This window comes from Colletotrichum chrysophilum, assembly GCF_026319265.1.
Source record: "Colletotrichum chrysophilum strain AFK26 chromosome Unknown scaffold_8, whole genome shotgun sequence".
Lineage (NCBI taxonomy): Eukaryota > Fungi > Ascomycota > Sordariomycetes > Glomerellales > Glomerellaceae > Colletotrichum > Colletotrichum chrysophilum.
The window spans coordinates 642,136-659,224 of NW_026517295.1; the positions used below are offsets into that span (position 1 = coordinate 642,136).

The 17,089-nt window shown below is 55.4% G+C and overlaps 1 protein-coding gene across 1 annotated transcript; it reads left to right on the forward strand.

Annotated features, from left to right (window-relative positions):
- Positions 1–5,405: 5,405 nt before the first annotated feature.
- Positions 5,406–6,422, forward strand: COL26b_001843 (uncharacterized protein; the record flags this gene model as incomplete). Its single annotated transcript, XM_053174780.1, has 2 exons — positions 5,406–5,474; positions 5,529–6,422. 2 exons carry the CDS (start codon positions 5,406–5,408, stop codon positions 6,420–6,422), a joined length of 963 nt encoding a protein of 320 aa, XP_053041403.1.
- Between the last annotated feature and the right edge of the window lie 10,667 nt (positions 6,423–17,089).

The window sequence follows — 17,089 nt, forward strand, 5'->3', positions numbered from 1 at the left end:
TTCCGCTCTGCTCTTCCTGCGCTGGCGGTTCGTGGGTGAGGTCGGTCTGTCGCAGCATGTCCCCTGAAGACCTCACCATGATATCACCCTCCGAGGGAGTTAGCAGCTAGATTGAAGCTATGCCTGCCTCCTGCACGCTACCATGGTCTAACCTAGGCGGCTCGGCCTTCTCATGGACACCGTTTGAAGCCCTAGAGCTCAGACGTATCGCACATAGGGTTGACAATGTAGATGCTGTAATGGAAGTGAGTGCTGTGCTGACGCCGGCTTTATCGAGAGAAGCCACCGTCAATACCACGGACAAATCAACTCGGAGTTAACATCTCCGCTCCGTGGATCTAGAACCAACTCCCGTGAACCGATCGGCATGGGGGAATGGAGCAGAGCAAATAGTGATGCCAATGTTGCGTGCGATCATCACATTTGACAGATGCAGCCATGACCGCCCGCACACCACCAATACTACCTTCAGGCTTTTACCATGGTAACAGTCTCAGGCATACTAGCAGACCGCCTGGAGTCTCAAGCATGAAAAATCTGTGGCGGTGACTCACAACGAGCCTGCCTGCCTGTTATCTTACCTTACCTTACCTTACGGTGTGAGGTGGTAAGAATGCGGCTTCAGGGATTGGTAAGAGCGGGTGAATGTTCACGTTATCACTTAATTCTTTGCAAATTTGGCCGGGAATAATACGCAGTGATGACATTTGTGTTGTGCCTTCCATTCTCCGACGCCCCACCCAACACCTCGGCACCGCTCCATGACCCTCAAGGTACATGCACCTGCCACTTACCACTTACACTGCTTACTCCAAGTCCAAGACATGGAGGAGGGACTGAGGCTTGTACCTGATCCTCCGCCTCCAACAGAACGAACTCCGTTCTGACTTGACCTCTCCGTTGGCATCAAATCCCACACGTCTCCACGGCAAAATAGTCTAATTAATCGCTGGGACTTTTGGTCTGGGCGAAACCGATCCACGTTGCTTATTCCTGCCGTCCTCCGCCCGGTGCCCGGATCGACTAATCAGCCAACCAACGAGCACTCGCTCACAGAGTCACAAGCTCGGGCGCACACGCTGGATTGAGGTCTCGTACTCGTACTGTCCTCGACTGCGAGCGAAAATGCAGTGCAGGAAAGCCTCGAGTCTTGGCAAACGGGCCGGGATATCGCGACTGTGCGAGGTAGTGGGAGTACCATAGTACCTACCTTAGGTGGTGGTGGTGTAAGTGGAGGTTGGGTTGGGGAACGAAAGGCAAACAAAGTAGCAGGTCACTGTCTGAGCGACACCTTCTCGTACGCCTTTACAACGTTAATTGCAGTCAAGGAAGGAACTCCAGAAAGGTACCTGATCCTACTTGTTGCATCGCGAGGTCATCAGGACGTTGCGTCCACTCATCGCCCTTTCAGCTTGATGCGTTGCGACTTTACTCATCGCAGACGCCACACTCTAAGGTACCTACCTGCCTGGCCTGCTTGACATTGCCATCAACAACATCTGTCTGCATTGCATGATCAAACAAACAAGTCGTTCGGCTCAAAACACTTGCCGCTGGTCACCTTGAGCTGGCCTTGCGAGCCTTTGCTCTGTGCGGTGCGGCCGTCTCGACAACTTCACGCGCCGACGGGGCGAGCGGGCCACAGAACGGCCTCGCGATCGTCCAACTTGTCCGTGCTCCGCTTGTCGTCTCCCGCGCTGCGTCGGCGAGATGGCTGTCAACTACAACCCCGAGCCATCTGCTCCCTTCTCCTCCTCGCCGGACTTTTTTCACACTCTGGTCCAGGTCCCCGATCTTTCGCGATCGTCCACGAACCATTGGCTCCCCCACGCCGCCGTGGCGAGCCGCCGACGAGCCTCGGCAGGGAGCTTCACGGCGGTTCCCTGCTTGTCGCCAGAGAATAAGGTTCGCTCCTCGAAACTGGTCGCCTTGACGTTGTGTCCTGCACTGCACCCTTTGCCTTGGGCGGTGTCACAGTATCAGATGGGTTTGATGGTGATGGCGGGCACCATCCATCTGCCTGCACGCTCCCGCCGCACAGAGGGTTGCGCTGGCCAGAAGTTTGAACCACCCTTCCGCCGACCTTATTGCACCCGTCACATCACACACGCCTCAACCCGTTCGCTCAAAGTTGCTGTTACCTCCATTTCGCCTCAACTCAACTCCCTCCGCCGTCAAAGTTCCGTCTCCAGCCCTTGAGTTGCCTCCCACTTAGACTTTGCGGTCAGGCACAACTTGCCCTTCTTCCATGCAACCGCAAGAGGCATCGCCGAATCCATGGTTGCCGTTCTTGGCGCATACGATTCTTTTAGCACGCATCGTCAGTATGCCAGCTCCAACATGGATTAATTAGGATGACACAAAAGTCCGTCCGTCATGGCTGCCCTCCCACTCGAGGCTGTCGGCGCTGTTGCGAGGAACGAGGAAGTCCCTGCATGCATTCGAGCTCGACCATGTCCCGCTGTCTGTTCTCCAAACCGTTTTACGCGGTCAGTTCACCTGCGCTCGAGCTGCGTCGATAGGAAACGCCTGAGGATAATTGGGATATGCTGCTTTCAACCCCTTGAGTCCCCCACCGGGCAAGGAATCAGCCGATGGGTCACATTGGGCTTGAAGAGAAAACTAATTGAAGCATATCAAAAATACAACAACTTGGCGGCCGTAATGGGCGCTGTTCCGGCGGCTTGAGATTTTTGCTGGCCCAGCCCAGTGGTTATGATCCATCATGAATCATCAACCCTGGCTCCCTGTCTATTTGCCCAAAATGGCAATCTGGTTCAGGGACTCACCACGTACCACAACGCCAGCTGGCAGACACCAGTCTCTGGCGTCATCAATTTGATCATGCTTGCCATCTGGTCTCCATTCGAGTCCAGAACCTTTGCAAATTCGCCGCGCCGTTCGTGATCGCGGCCCCGAGGTTGAGCTGATCTGGAGTCGTTATCGTTGACGGTGGCAGCGCAACCAAAAGTAAAGGACCCCGCCCTCGGCGCCGGCCTCGTCGAGAGACCGGTATCTTGGCGTACGGGGAATCAGTGGGATTTATTCGCACCGCTACCGGCCCCGTCAGATTCCGCCGATGTGTGCACAAATCTGGGAATCATGGTTATGTAGCAACTTGGGATGGACTGATCGATCCCACGGCGCTAAACCTTGGTCGGGGAACTCAGGGCAATGCCATGAGCGTCAAGACGTACGGAATTCACACAACGGAACGGTCACCGCGACACCCATTTGCCCAAAACGGTAGAGGGGGTTGTTCAACACGACGTATCGGCGTCAGTAGAACGTGCAGGAGCGCCTAAAATGCTGGTTACAGACAAGAGAGGTCTACCAGCCACGGGCGGAGTACTGACGAGTGGGGATTGGAGGGACCTTGGAGAGAGCTCGGAGGGTTTTGTGTCGTTCGGGAAGCAGAGTCTTTCTGTCGCTGTCTTTCTCTGTCTCCTTGGCCCCATCACCCATGCAGAGCTTGCTGCTCAGGTTGTTGTCGTCGGGGACTTAGCAACCTCCACACCCGATGTACTTTGTATCGCAATGTACCGCCCCGTCACCGCAGCGGACCCGCTCAACCTGCCTTACCCCTTGACGGCACCATTACGAGCCTTGTCCTCGCACAACCCACTTGAACAAGGCGTACACTCGGCTTCGTCTCTCCAAGGTACCGTCCAGTCTCTGCCCATCCATCTCCTCCTCCTCCCCGAGGCAGATGGCCCAGACTAGGCCTATGGCTAACATACTTGCAGCGTCATGTCATGTTGTGTTCATGACCCCAAGCCGCAGCCAGCAAGCAAGCATGGACAGCTCGCATTCTCTGGATCCCGGCTGAGCTGTGGATAACCCTGCTTCCTGAATATAAGATGCGGGCGGCTGTTCCGTCTGATTGGGATCCCCCTTCGACGGAACTTGGAAGCCATTGATGTTTCGAATCGGGGACCTTGATCACAATCCATCTCCAACTCCGCCGCCGACCTGACGTTGATAGCTTCTTGGTTCTGATGTAATGCCGTCTACTTAAAAGACCATCTCGATCCCGAACAGACGACACAACTGGACTGCATATATCAAGCCAGCAAGAACCACAATCTCGAAACACTTCTTGGGCCCTTTGTCTTGGTCTCTCATCACTCATCCACACACACACACACAAACACTCCAACAAGCTTAGCCTCACCATCTTATCTCACCTCAAGCCACACTTGCAAAGGATAATCATCTTGTTACACCAAACCGGCTTATATCGAACCAATCCTCCCGCACTCGCCCGCCCGCTGTAAAGGACTTCAGTCATCTACGGCTCAACGAATAGAAACAAAAGGCACCAACCAGCCTCAGTCATCGCCCTTTTGGACCAGAACCAGTACCCGGCACCGTCGTCCGCCAAAAGACACGTCCCTCCTGCGGTCAGCAATCCGCCATATTTGCAGTCATAAGCCCTACCACGTCCCAGGCCCGGCTTGCAAATCAGGACCCCAATCCCTATCCTCGTTCACACGCTCTGCACTCTCAACTCCGCTGCGGACTTTACCTCGTTTGGCGGCTAGTTCATTCAGAGCTGTCTAGCGCGCAGGCTACATTGCACAACATCAGTTGTACAAACGGTACACCAAGAATTCCAGGATCCCGTTTCTGTTCTTGTGCTCCTCCCCCCATTCCATTCCACACGACTGGACCAGGGGCCCGCCCGCGCATACTCGGACATAAAGACGTCGCCGACCGTTAATGCCAGCAATCCACAATCCGCCCTCTCTGCACAGCACCAACACCACAAGGACACACACCCAAGCAGGCACCGCACACGCCCTGCCCACCCGCCCTCCTAGCATTGCGAGCGACCGAACTTTATTAACTCAAAAGCTTCCGAGGCCTTCTGCCGCATCACATAATCTCGCGCGCGCACAATAGACGCACCCCGACAGTCTGCTCGACATTAATAATTTGCCAACACCCTGCATCCCAGTCCCTTGCCGTGCTGACTGTCCCGACTCTTGACCCTAGCGCCGCGGACTCTTGGCTGTGTCTACCTGTGTCATCCCGACTCTTTTACCTTTTTGGCTATCCTTCCCTAACTGAACTGGGTCTCGTTCTCGTTATTATATCTCACTTACACGGCCTGCACCCACAGACAGGAACAAACTTATACGTCTGTTTGCCCCTCGGTCTTGGATCACATTTGCCTCACCTCACTTACACTACTACCTCTTCACCTCAACTACAACTTCGCCTCACATCATAACTCTTAATCATCCACCATGGGAAGCGGCCTACCTACCCCTCCATTGGAGGACCAGAAGTCCAGGAAGAGTTCCTCGTCCAGCTCAAAGTCCATCAAGCCTAACCGCCACACCGCAAAGCGCGCCAGCCCTCACAACGCAACATCACACCATGACCACCCCGCCTCAGCAATGTCTGCCGACGGTCGTCACAAGAGAGTATGGAAGGCTTGCGAGAGGTGTAGAATGAAGAAGACCAAGGTAGGCCTTACTGTCCCCGCCTCCCAAACTACCCTCTCCTCTAACACCACTTAGTGCGACGGAGAGTTCCCTTGCAAGAGATGTAAGGACGACGGTCTCGTCTGCACTGCCGGTGTCCGCAAGAAGACGGAATACAAGCAGCTCCCTCGAGGATACGCCGAGGTCCTCGAGCACACCCAATTCGCCCTCATCGCCACCGTTCACAAGCTGTACTCCATGGTCAGGAATAACCAGCAATGGGACCTTGGCGAGCCTGAGCTCAACGACCGAGGACAACCTGTCATCCACAACATTGCCCAGAAGCTTGGCTGCATTCGCCCCAACTCAGATATCGACCTTCCCGTCCACTCTGTCTTCCCCGAAGACGAAGCAGGCCTCGCCGAATTGGCGCGCCAACTGGAGGAGCAACAGAAGGAGCGCGATGCAGAGAAGGCAGCTACCACCACCGGGATACCTACAGAACTTGACTCGGCTTCGTCTTGCGAACGCTCCGACCGCGCGAGCTCCTCTGAGCTCGACCACTCCGAGTTCGAGGCCGACTACCGCAAGGCAGTCTTTGGCCAGCACAACAACCCGATGACCATGTCTCCCCAGAGCTTCTCGACCGGCTACACCGAGTTCGATGTCGACTCTGTCGCCTCACCAGTCGACCCCACCGCCGCAATGTTCCATAACCAGTCCCCGACCATGAACGCCTACGTACCACAATGGACCATGCCTCGCCAGGCCGCACCGCCCCAACCACCAGCGATGGATCTCACCCAGCAGTTCTTCCAACAACAAAACGGCGCCCTCTCCAGCATGGACATGCTCAACCAGGGCCTCATTGAGAACGAGTTTGGCACCATCAAGCCCCACGTCCTCTCATGTCCGAACCCCGAGGTGATGATGGGCATGGGCGACCCAATGATCTACGGAGGCTACGACGGCGAGCCGATGCGCCTATAAGAACGGTTCACTCGAACAAAGAAACCTCGAATTTCTTACATCTGATCACGCGTTATGAGATATAGAGCTGGGGTTATTGGCGGGTTTCGGCACCGGGCTGGCGCACGCGCGCCCAGCTCGCGCACATGCGATGGCGGTTGGGAGGTTTTATCACGGTGTTTCGTCTGCTCTTCATTCCAACGATACACCGCGAAGGCGTTGCTTTATGGTTACCGGCGGGATCTACTCGTGTCCACGACGACACAAAGGCGTTTCAAGGATTTTACGGAGAAATATGTTTCCATGCCATTTACTTTTCTACTGTGTGGTAATTTCTTCTCAGGGGAGGGGACGGGGGAGGGGGAGGGACGAAGAAAAAAGGCAGTCACGACGACTACTCGAATCGGAGACCATGTATCATCACGGCCGGGTTTTTCTTTCATGTTTTCCCTCCTGTCAGTCGCTTCGCATAGCCTGGCGCCTGAAAGGTGTTTCTTAGACAACAGGTTTACTTTCACCCCCCCCCCTCCCCCCCCCCCCCCCCCCCCCCGCGCGTGTGGACATTGGGACGACCCAGCATAACAAGATCGCTGGATATGGGGGCCGGGGAGGGGGGCGTGTAAACCTTGGAGAGAAAAATACCAAACCACACTCTTACAATTTCGTTCACCATGGATGACTATGCATGCTCACATTCTTGCAGTGACTGGCCTGGTTCACCAGAGAAAAGATGAGAAGAAAAATAAATGCGCGCTAACAATTTCCTCTTTGGGCGGCAGGGCAGCAAAAAAAGAAAAGACCAAACGAACGAGCGCTCGCTGCGCTCTGCCACCAAGCGCACCCAGCCATAACCTAGTTCGAATGACTTTTTTTTTTTTTGGCTCTTGTCGCCGTCTACATTTTATTTCAGCGGCTGTAACCTTCAGAGTTTGTATGGTCCTGTAGGAAAAGAGTGAAGAATGTTGGCATGAACGCACACACACTCGTTGGCACAACAGTCCGATATCCCCCAAACTGAAAATGATGCCAAAATAACAACACGCACAATAGCATTTCAGTGGACGGCGACGAGGCAAAACACACTGCAGTCGGCGTCCATCTTGGCTGCTGCTGCTTGCTTGCTAGCTTGCTACTGGAGGGGGTCGGCGACGGCTTGCGACGGTGTGCGAGCTTGCACTTGCAGGCTGACAGGGAACAGCTAACTATGCAATGCTGCACTCCCCTCCCCCCCAGTCCCCCGTCCTGAAGCATCATCCCCCCTCATCCTTTCAGAGCTTCCCCTCAGGGAAAGAGGGAGCTTTGCGAAGCAGGAGCCAGCTCCGTTCCAACTTTTTTTTTTCTTGGGTCTTCTCTGGCCTGCTGCTGCGTTCGGCCTGCAACCGTCACGGTTACCCTTTCCCCCTTCCCCTACTGCGTGCCCCCCCGTGACCTGATCTGACCGCTGTTATTGCTGCTACGGCGGCGGAGGGTTTGGAGCGAATGCGACGCTCAGAGTTGCCAAGGGGGGGTACCATAGTAAGATAACCTAAGCCACGGCCGGCGGACTCCACGTCACGACTGTAGAACCCGTACAGACAGGGCAGGGGCCCGTCAACGGCCGCAGGTGTTGACAAAATACGTGTAAAAAGGGCCCCCAGGTAATCTTCTGATACTGAAGAAACCGACGATCATTGTTCGAAACGGGTCTTAGTCGACCTCACCGTACCCAGGTCTAGATTGCCAGCTCAGCTGTCGTGACCGTCGATGTTTTGCTGTATCCGTCGTCAATATTTCTCCAAGCTTCTGGCGGCCCCCACCAGCGGCGGCGCTGCAGCAGTTGGGTTTGAGTTGATCTGCGAAATGCCTGATGGAAGCTTGAGAGACACTTTGGGGGCCGAATGGGGTTCCAAACAGACGGAAATAGAGGCAAGACCAAGCCAACAACAGCCCATTTACTGCCCAACCCCCTATTTTCGTATTTCCCCTGGATGCTTGTCCTGTTTCCCTTTTTCATGTGAGATGAGCCGCTTGTCGGGCGTAGATTGCATCACCATCATGGCCAACGGGTGCAAACTGGCAACACGGAATAACAAGTCCCATCGGAGCGGACGAAACAAAACTCCAAGTCCGCCGAGACGGCGGGCGAGCTACCAGCCCAGTCGTCGTCGTCGTCGTCACGCCCCTCACGCTCTAAGCCACTCGATCAAGAGGTCTTGGTTCGTTCTGGACAAAGGTTCCCCTGGCGTATCCGGGATCCCTGCTCCGTTGGTCAGTTAGGGGGGCGTGTGAGATGTGAAGCCAGGGGGTGTGTACCTGTCTCCCCGCCTGCAGTGCGTGTGTGGTTACTCGTAGTCGCTGCGTCTGCGGCGCTGGCGTTGACAGTGGCAGGGCGCAAAAGCCAACGGTCTGCGCAGAGACGCACACACAACGTCGACGCACGTTCACGCATTTGCCTCTACACGCGGAAGCAAACTCCCTGGGCGGAAACAGATATGCATGGAACTCAGGCGCATACTTCCAGGCAGGGTCACTCTGGCGACAGGCAGAATGGAGCGCCACGGGGCACAGAGAAAAAAGTTCTCCAGCAGGACACAGCGATAGGAACCGTCTGAAAGCGTCCGCCCTGCGATCTCTTTCGATCCCAACACGCAACGCGGCGCCCCACAGCGCATGTTCCACTAAACGCGGGAAGCTCAGGGCGCTGTTCATGCGATGATGCTGCGTTTGAGGATAGGATAAGCGGACTTTTGGGGCCTATGGCGCGCCGCGCGGTGGATAAGAGGGTGTTTTTTTGATAGTGGGCTATTTGTTGCTGCGTAGGATGTGCTTTGCGCGCCAGAAGGGGGCTACTAGGGTGGTTGGAAATCGAAAAGTGATCTCGGCGTTTGTAGCGGAGGGCGGGACGGGATGTTGTAAACCCCGTGGTCCGACGGTGGAGGCCCCCATATGAGTCGACTTTTTTTTTTCCCACTGCAAAATGCGAGGGCGGAATTAGCCTCATGGTCCTGTGGCCGGGTTTGAGAGTGTGTGGATTATGGATTTTCGGTTTCTTGCTGCTTCAGGTGTAGGGCGGAAGAAAAAAGTCGTTCACGGACTTCCAGACCGATGACATTGTTTGAAGGGGCTCAGACAAGCGTGGGCAATGGCACCTTGTGAGTTCACGTGTTGGGCTGGGCGGGCTTGTCTGAGTTGGGTTGACGATGCTGGGGAATCCCTGAAATGGGTATTGTTTGGGGTTCAGGAGCTTTGTCAGCGGACAAAATTGGGTTTCTCGAACAAATGATGAGCGCCGTGGCCGACATTGAAGAAGGCCTGAGAGTTTCCCACTCAGCCAGTTGTGGATGGTGAGAGTGGTGGACTGCCGTCGAAGTAGAGTGCCAGCAGCGGAACGCCCACCTCGAAGTCTAACGTTGTGCGACGTTCGGGGCAACGTCGTCCTCGTTGTCGGACAAGGCAGCCATCAGTCGGGCGAAACTCAAGGACGAAAAGGCCTCTCGGCCGCAGGTCTTCGGGCTTCTCGCACTCGGCATATTACTTGATCGCCCTGTAAGGCGTGTCATTGGTGCCAGTAGCAGAGTACTATGCATAGTAGTGTAGCAGTCGTAGTGTACGTCGTACACTAGTGAGGGAGGGCGATTGATACGGCAGAGAGATGGTGTGGGTTAATTCCGGTGACTGACAGTGGGTCGAAAGGCGGTGATTAGATGGTGTTATTTTTGCCCTCTTTTTCCTTCTCGACTTTTTCTCTGTGTTGCTCCATGTCCGCAAGCAGCCAGTCGGGCTGCAACACTGTTCCGCCCCGTCCCACTCTGTCCACATCGTCGGGATCGGAGAGAACTGGGGACCAGACAGTGAGTCGATGACCAACCGCCAACGTGGTGGGTGGTCCCCTGACAGGGTGACAGGGGCCCCGTATTTTAGGCAGGCGATCGCAAAGGATCGGCGGCCAGCTGGACGAGGGCTGGGAGTTGTGCAGAGCTCAGTGCCGCGTTTTGTGCAAGCGTCGGCAGCTCGCGATGCCGAACGGGGGCTAATCGGACATCGCATACGCCGTATTGACACCGGCGTGGAGCGGGCAGGGGAGGCTCCCGCAGTATGCTGCGCACCGGCGACGAATCTGAAATTGGGCAAATGGGTAGGGCCAACATCCACCGGAATCCATGATAAGCTGGATCCCCGACCTGACCTCGTCGTCCGGGGGGTGGTTGCCTCGCATTAGGGTAGAAGCCAAGACGAGGAGGCAGATGACACATATTGGGTGTTTATTTCGAAAAAAAAGTTTTCGTTCTTTCAGGTGGTTCAATCATCAGCCGTAACCCTAAGATGCAAGTCGCGCTTGTTGATGATTTGGGCGGGCGTTTGATTGGCGCATGTCTTGGCTTTTTCTTGGTATTCCTGGGCTCGTGGTCCGCGGGCTGGCGGGCTCGGTGGCCGGGCGCCGGTTTGTCACGCGGCGGCCGGGCTCGGGGTCCTTTCAGGGTTCCTAGACTTTGGCCCTAGGGATTTGTTGGCGCCCGAGGACACGTTTGCGTCCATGTCTCGGGGTCAGACTCGGTCGCTCACTCTGAGTCGGGGTGAACGGTGACGGAAACGGTGACGGCTGCCGCGACGGGTGAGTGCGGGAACCCCACGTGGGTATCCGGGGGATTATCTTGAAGAGTGTGCGTACCTGATGCTGATGCGTACATGATCCAATGATTTCCATGATGCCATGTCTGCGTCTCACTGCCTTGTTCAATGTCGGGGCCGCATCTCGAGGTGGTTTGATGTTCTCGGGGTGGGGGGGGGGGGCCAATTGGCGATGGGACCTCGGGCCCGAACTCCTGAGGAGAGTAATGGAAAGGCGGTGCTGTGCGGTGCGGTGTGGAGGATGCAAGGAGAAGATGCTCCTGCGCCTGTTGCAGTTCCTCCGTCGATCCGTACGGGAAGTAGCTGTCGGCCGTTGTTTTCGATCGTAGATTCAAGCAAGGAAGTAAGGAAGGAAGGAGACACCCGCACCCGTGCACCTTCCAGGTTGTTCTTTGCGGGAGGCCTTCCCCTTCCTTGATTGCAATGGAAGGAAACATCGCGATTGCAGCTGCCTTGTTTCGATGTTTCGGTCTCGGCACCTTACTCCAAGAGTGCAGCAGCTCGCACCCTACTTTCCTCATCCGTCGATGCACCTGCGACATTGCATATTATCTTTCTAAGGATCACTCAAGGCAGTTACCTTCGTTGGCGGGACTGCCCGACTGGCAACGCACCTGCACCTACACTACTCATGGAAATAACACGAATTGTGCAGGAACGCGGGCGATTGGCCCGCTGCTACATCCTCGCATCACTTCCCAATTGCGAATCCCGTTCCCGGATCATCACCTAGGTAGGTACCTATCCTCCTGCCTGTTGCCTCCTCCTGTCACAGGTGACAGCCAGGCTTCTGGATTGAGATAAGTCAAGGCACCTTGGTGTCTCGCGAAGATGGACCTCCTGCCGTGTCAGTCATGGTGCTTGACTTGTTGTGCCTGTCAATCAAGCTTGAAATGGGCTGACAGCGAAAGTGACAGGACTGGGCATGGCCTGTCTATGTCATGTCAAGGCTGTCGCAAGTTGTCAGTGCCATGCCATGCCAGCACATGCAGTCCGTCAGTCAGGTACGAGTATTCTGATGGAGACGTCTCCAACTTTGCGAGCGTTGCCCTGGGCCTGTGCCTGTGCCTGTGCCCGCCCAGGAACTGCCTAAGTTCCCTTATTCCCCATTCCATCCCCAAACTCCGTACTGACGCCCCCTTGATAAACGCGTATTAGCGTATTCACCTCACCCGCCTGCAGCTGCCAAACATCCATCTCGCATTGCTCGGATTGTCTCGTCTGCCCTCGTTTTCGGTCTCGCGGCTAGCTAGTCTCTCGCTTGGTGTAACAACTGTCGCCGCTGCGACCACCGCCACCACGGCCTCACAGCCATTGCTGCTGCGAAACGAAATGACTCTCGCCAATTACTGCACGATGCGAAGCGCGAGGGCTTGCTGCTCGCTGTCGCAACTCACATGCCCTTGAATCTCGACAAGCGAAGGGGGGGCGTACGACGCAAATAATTATTACATTGTGGCTCGACAAGGTGGCTCCAAGAGTCCAAGCGACCCCAATTCGAGCTTACACTACACTATTCGACGAACGTACAGACATAAGCTGGGCAACCATGTTTTATCCTCCAGCTCTGTGTCTTGGCCGACCCTTTGCCCCAAAACAGGTGGCCGTGCTAGCCTTGGGATGCTTGGCATTCTGCACCCGCCGTATTGGCATCTCGTCACTTTTACTGACTGCCGCCGAGGGAGATCGCCATCGCATTTTCGCATCCCTCGTTAAGGTAGACGCCAACCGAACCCACGCCCACCCTGTCAGTGTCATTGTCAACCTCTCCATTACCCCGCTCTCTCTCGTGCCAGGGGAGTTTGTGAGATTGCAATTCTTACGGATTTGGCCCAGGCCTACGACAAGCCGTTGGCGCAGCATCTTGGTGTCAAGGGCCAAGAGCTAAGAGCCACAGAGTACCTCGAGAGACATCGAGTGACTTTGCCAAAGTCCCTGCATGTTTCTCCAGGTATTGACTCGATCCTACCATCATCTACTGCGACAATTGCATCTGCTGCAGCACAATTCCAGCATGGGCATCTTCACGCTGAATTACACCAGTCTTGGCACCCTGGGCTTTGCTTGATAAAGTCAGCACCGCCCCAACCACGGCGATATTTGACACCGCCCGCCAGACTGTGAGCCACTGTTATCCTCGTGGGCCCGCCAATCACCCGCTGTACAGCGTCCATCATTCGCCTGGTTATCAGATGACGGCCATCATGGTCCCAAGCTTCAACATTGGCCTGCGAACTCTAATCCGCTGGACATTTGTCTCGAAGTTCAGGAACTCTGCCCTGCACTAGGCCACAATCAATGTTACGCAAACGTGAGGCTTTGCTATCGTGGGACCCGAGTTCAGAAAAGATCCTTCAATAGACGCGGCGCTACCAGGAGTCAATTGGCCGCTATGCGAGGGGTTTTGATATGGACGAGGCGGGGGTTGCCGCCCGACTGCTGACATCTTGTACCTCGTCAATTTGGAATCTCCAACGTCTTACTTCCTGGCTGAATATGGATGTACGAGCATGACGACGAGGGCAATCCTTCGAAAGAGCCAAGCTCATCTCTTTACGGAAGCCGCACAGGCTTAGATGCTGGCATGGGAATCCGGCCGCTCCAAAGTCCCATAAGCAAACCCCGTCTCGCGAGGTGTCGCGTCCGTTCGAATGGGTAGGATTCCAGGCTGCCGTTTATCGCCGCGGAGATCACTCTCTGCAACACAAGATCTGCCTCTAGGCTTGCCACGGCGGAGCATTGGAGGCTCACTTTGCATGGTCACCCGCAGGCGCTGACCCAGCTCGCAGGATGCTGGTGAGCCTTATTTCCAGAGTCGCCCTTTACACAACAGAAAGGATTCCAAAACACGTCGCCGCGTTGGCAAGACCAGTGCCAGTCGTTTGGTTCACGCTACACATACGCCATCATGCCATATCAGCACCTTATTCGGCCGTTAGCCAACCTTGATTCGCCCGGCAGACGGCTTCCCCCTTCGAGGAAGCAATCCGGGGACTTTCTGTCTCATCATAACAAGCCCGTCAGCTTACAAGCATCAAGAGGGCCAAAAGCTTAGTATGCTTGATATGCTGCCAAATTCAACAGGCAAGAACTGGCAAGAGATCCACAGCGGCGGCTCCGATGTGCCCAATCCACAACATCGCAGAGTTATTGTGGGCAGACATTTTGTCTCTTATTTCCAGTAAAGTTAATCCCATCTAATAAGAATCCTAGTTTTATCCAACGTCAGCAATGGTGGGGAGTTAGGATGCTAAATCCACGTTGTAGGCTCTATACCATATGGAGACATCTTGAGCAGGTCCCCGAACCTCGGACCCCTCTCCGGTCGGGATTGTACAAGTCCGCCAATTTTTCAAGCTTCATGATTTCTCACTAGATCTCCTGCGGCAGATGTTGACCCGACACTTCGGAAAGATCATCAGCCGGTGGGAGAACCCTCGCCGTTTACCTGATCAAAACAGGCACAAGAAACCCGAGGTGGAGGGCAGCAATTACTCGGCCGCAGGCATACGGTCTAATCAATAATCAGATCTCCGAAGCTTATTGACTCGTGCGGGTCGGTCCAGCCCCTGGGCCACTGCGTTTTGTCATCAACGGCGACCTCCTCCACGGACGGCCGAAATCTTCGGACGAAGGTGACGCAGTTTGCCGCCGCTGTCCCTCATCTTACCCTCAGATTAAGGGCGTTGAGATCTGCTATCCGTAACGGAAAGGTGGAGGACGATCGTTGGTGGGAAGGGGAGGGGCCGAGGAGGGCTAAACAGACACACGCACTCTCAAAACTCTGTTCTGCCCATCGTCATCTTGCTTGCGCGCGCGCGCGACTCGGGGTTCATCTTTTCTCGTCAACCCAAACGAGGCCCGAAATGGGAGAAAATAAACCCCAAAGACCAGGACCCTGGTCCCTTGCCCCGTCCCCGTTGCAATGTTGGTGGTGGGTGGTGGCCGGCGCGTCGCCGTCTCCATGGACGGGGTTGTCGCGCGCCTGCAGAGAATTAAGGTTAATCGGCACCGATGGGCATACGACGTATTACCGGGATGCCACCTGACCCAAGCGTCAGGTTCGACAGCGTTCGTCTTGCTACTCTATTCGTACCGGTAGGTCGCCGCAGTATGGGCCTTTTGGGTTTCGTGGGGGGCGCGCGGTCTAGGGCATCCCCTTACAGACATTGGCAATCTGTATGATTAACGTTACTTGCCTTTCGTCAGTCTGCCCTCCCCTTCCCCCCTCATCCCCGAACCGCGCGGCCGGGGTCCGGGGTGCGGGCTTTCTGCTCATCTTTTTCTCCGCTCCGCGGCCGTTCGGTCTCGGACCTTGAGAGGTGTCAGGGCGGGTAGCATTCAGGGGTCAACGCCGGAGGGAGAAGGATAACTCATCAACGGCGACCGTGGTTCCTCCGAACGTTGTTGCGATAGTAATCGGGTAAAGGCTACTGCATCGTACAAGTCCCGAGCCAAGGCAGACTTTCAGCTGGCATTAGCGAAGAGTGTTTGCTTGTGAGCTGCCTGAATAGTACTGGACTCGTGTCTTTGGTTTTCCTCATACTTTCTGAGGCGGCCTCGTCATCGCGTACAACCGTGAATGCGAAATAGGGGCCTCGGGGGGAGGTGGAGGAGGCTCGGGGCGGCGGCGGGCGTGTTGGCATGATTAATCCGCGTGAAGGTCGAAGATCACTCAACACAAGTCCGCCGTTTGATGCATATGAGGGTCAACCCCGTCTTGCCGCGGAGGATAGGCAGGAAAAGCACGGGGCAGCCGACGCGGAAAGGGGGAGACTTCCCCTTTCCCGTCCGTCTCTGTGCCTGGTAAGGTCCGCCCCGTCGGGTGACCGAGTCAAGCTGGCGTTCTCGAACTGTCTTTTGACGAGGAAAGGCAGAGAGCGAGCGAGAGGGCTAACCCGAGGGAATGGAACCGTGATCCCTACACACCCCACGAACATGCATGAGGCGTTGATCTTTTCTCTTTTGCTGATACAGGGGCCGCGGGGGATGGGAAACAGACTCTCGGGTTTGAACAAGTCGAGTAACTGCGCCGATGACGAGAGGTATGCATCCCATCGGTAACCTGCCTTCTGATTTTGCGCATGTTTAGTTTAGCCTGTTGTACAGTTTGCGATATGGTGTTTCTTGTAAGGCAGTCTTGTGTCGTATGTTCGGTCTCGGTATCTCGTTGCTTGTTTGGGAGGTGAAGTCCTACACACCCCCTCTGTACCATTCGACTAGCCCATGCCCAAGATATTGATTATGATCATGCGTTTGAACCGGCGCCTTGGCCCCGAGATACTTTGTGAATACCTGTCCAACGAGGGAGGTCCGGGCTTCGTTCGGTTCAGGGGGCAGAGACCGAAGAGAGTGATGATCTGCCTGACTTGTGGGATGTACCTTCCTCCCGCCCTTGAGGGTCCTGCGAGCTTGTTTGCGGCCTGCATTGGGGTCGTCTTAAGGTTTGTAGTGATGGCTTGGAGAGGCTGGGCGGGGTGAGCGGAGGGTTGAATAGGGACGACGGGCCGGGGAGGGGAGTGGGATGGGGATGGGGATGATGAGACCAACTGTTGGGGACCGTCGTGGGGTTGACAGGTGGGCGGAAACGGTTTTGAGGGGGAGGTTCCGTTACGGCGGGATTGAGGGCTTGTAGTTTCTGTGTTGTGGTTCCTGAAGGCCAAGACTTGGGTTTGTCTCGGAGATCGTCGTGGATTGCTGTATGACCGGCTGCGTCAGATTGGTATGCGGTTGTGGTTTACAACGATCAAGGCTTTCGGAAACACTTCGAAGTCAAACGGCTCGTCTTTGAATATTAAAACGGCTCTATGAAATGGCCCGCGAGTTTAGCAGAGATGTTCTTAGTGGGGAGTTTGGCGTTCAAACCCCTCATCTCCTCGAGTGAGGCTGTTGTGTACCCGAATTCACCTGCGCTTTACCCTGTTGCTCTACGTGCACTTAGGAGCGTGGCATCTACTAAAAAAAACCTCTCATCCCAGTATACCGAATGAAATTGTGCTGAAGTGCTTGAGCCGTGCCTCGAGTTCTTAGGTTAATTGTGTGGTTCCAAAGATGGTTTAATGTTGTGTGCTTAAGATCTC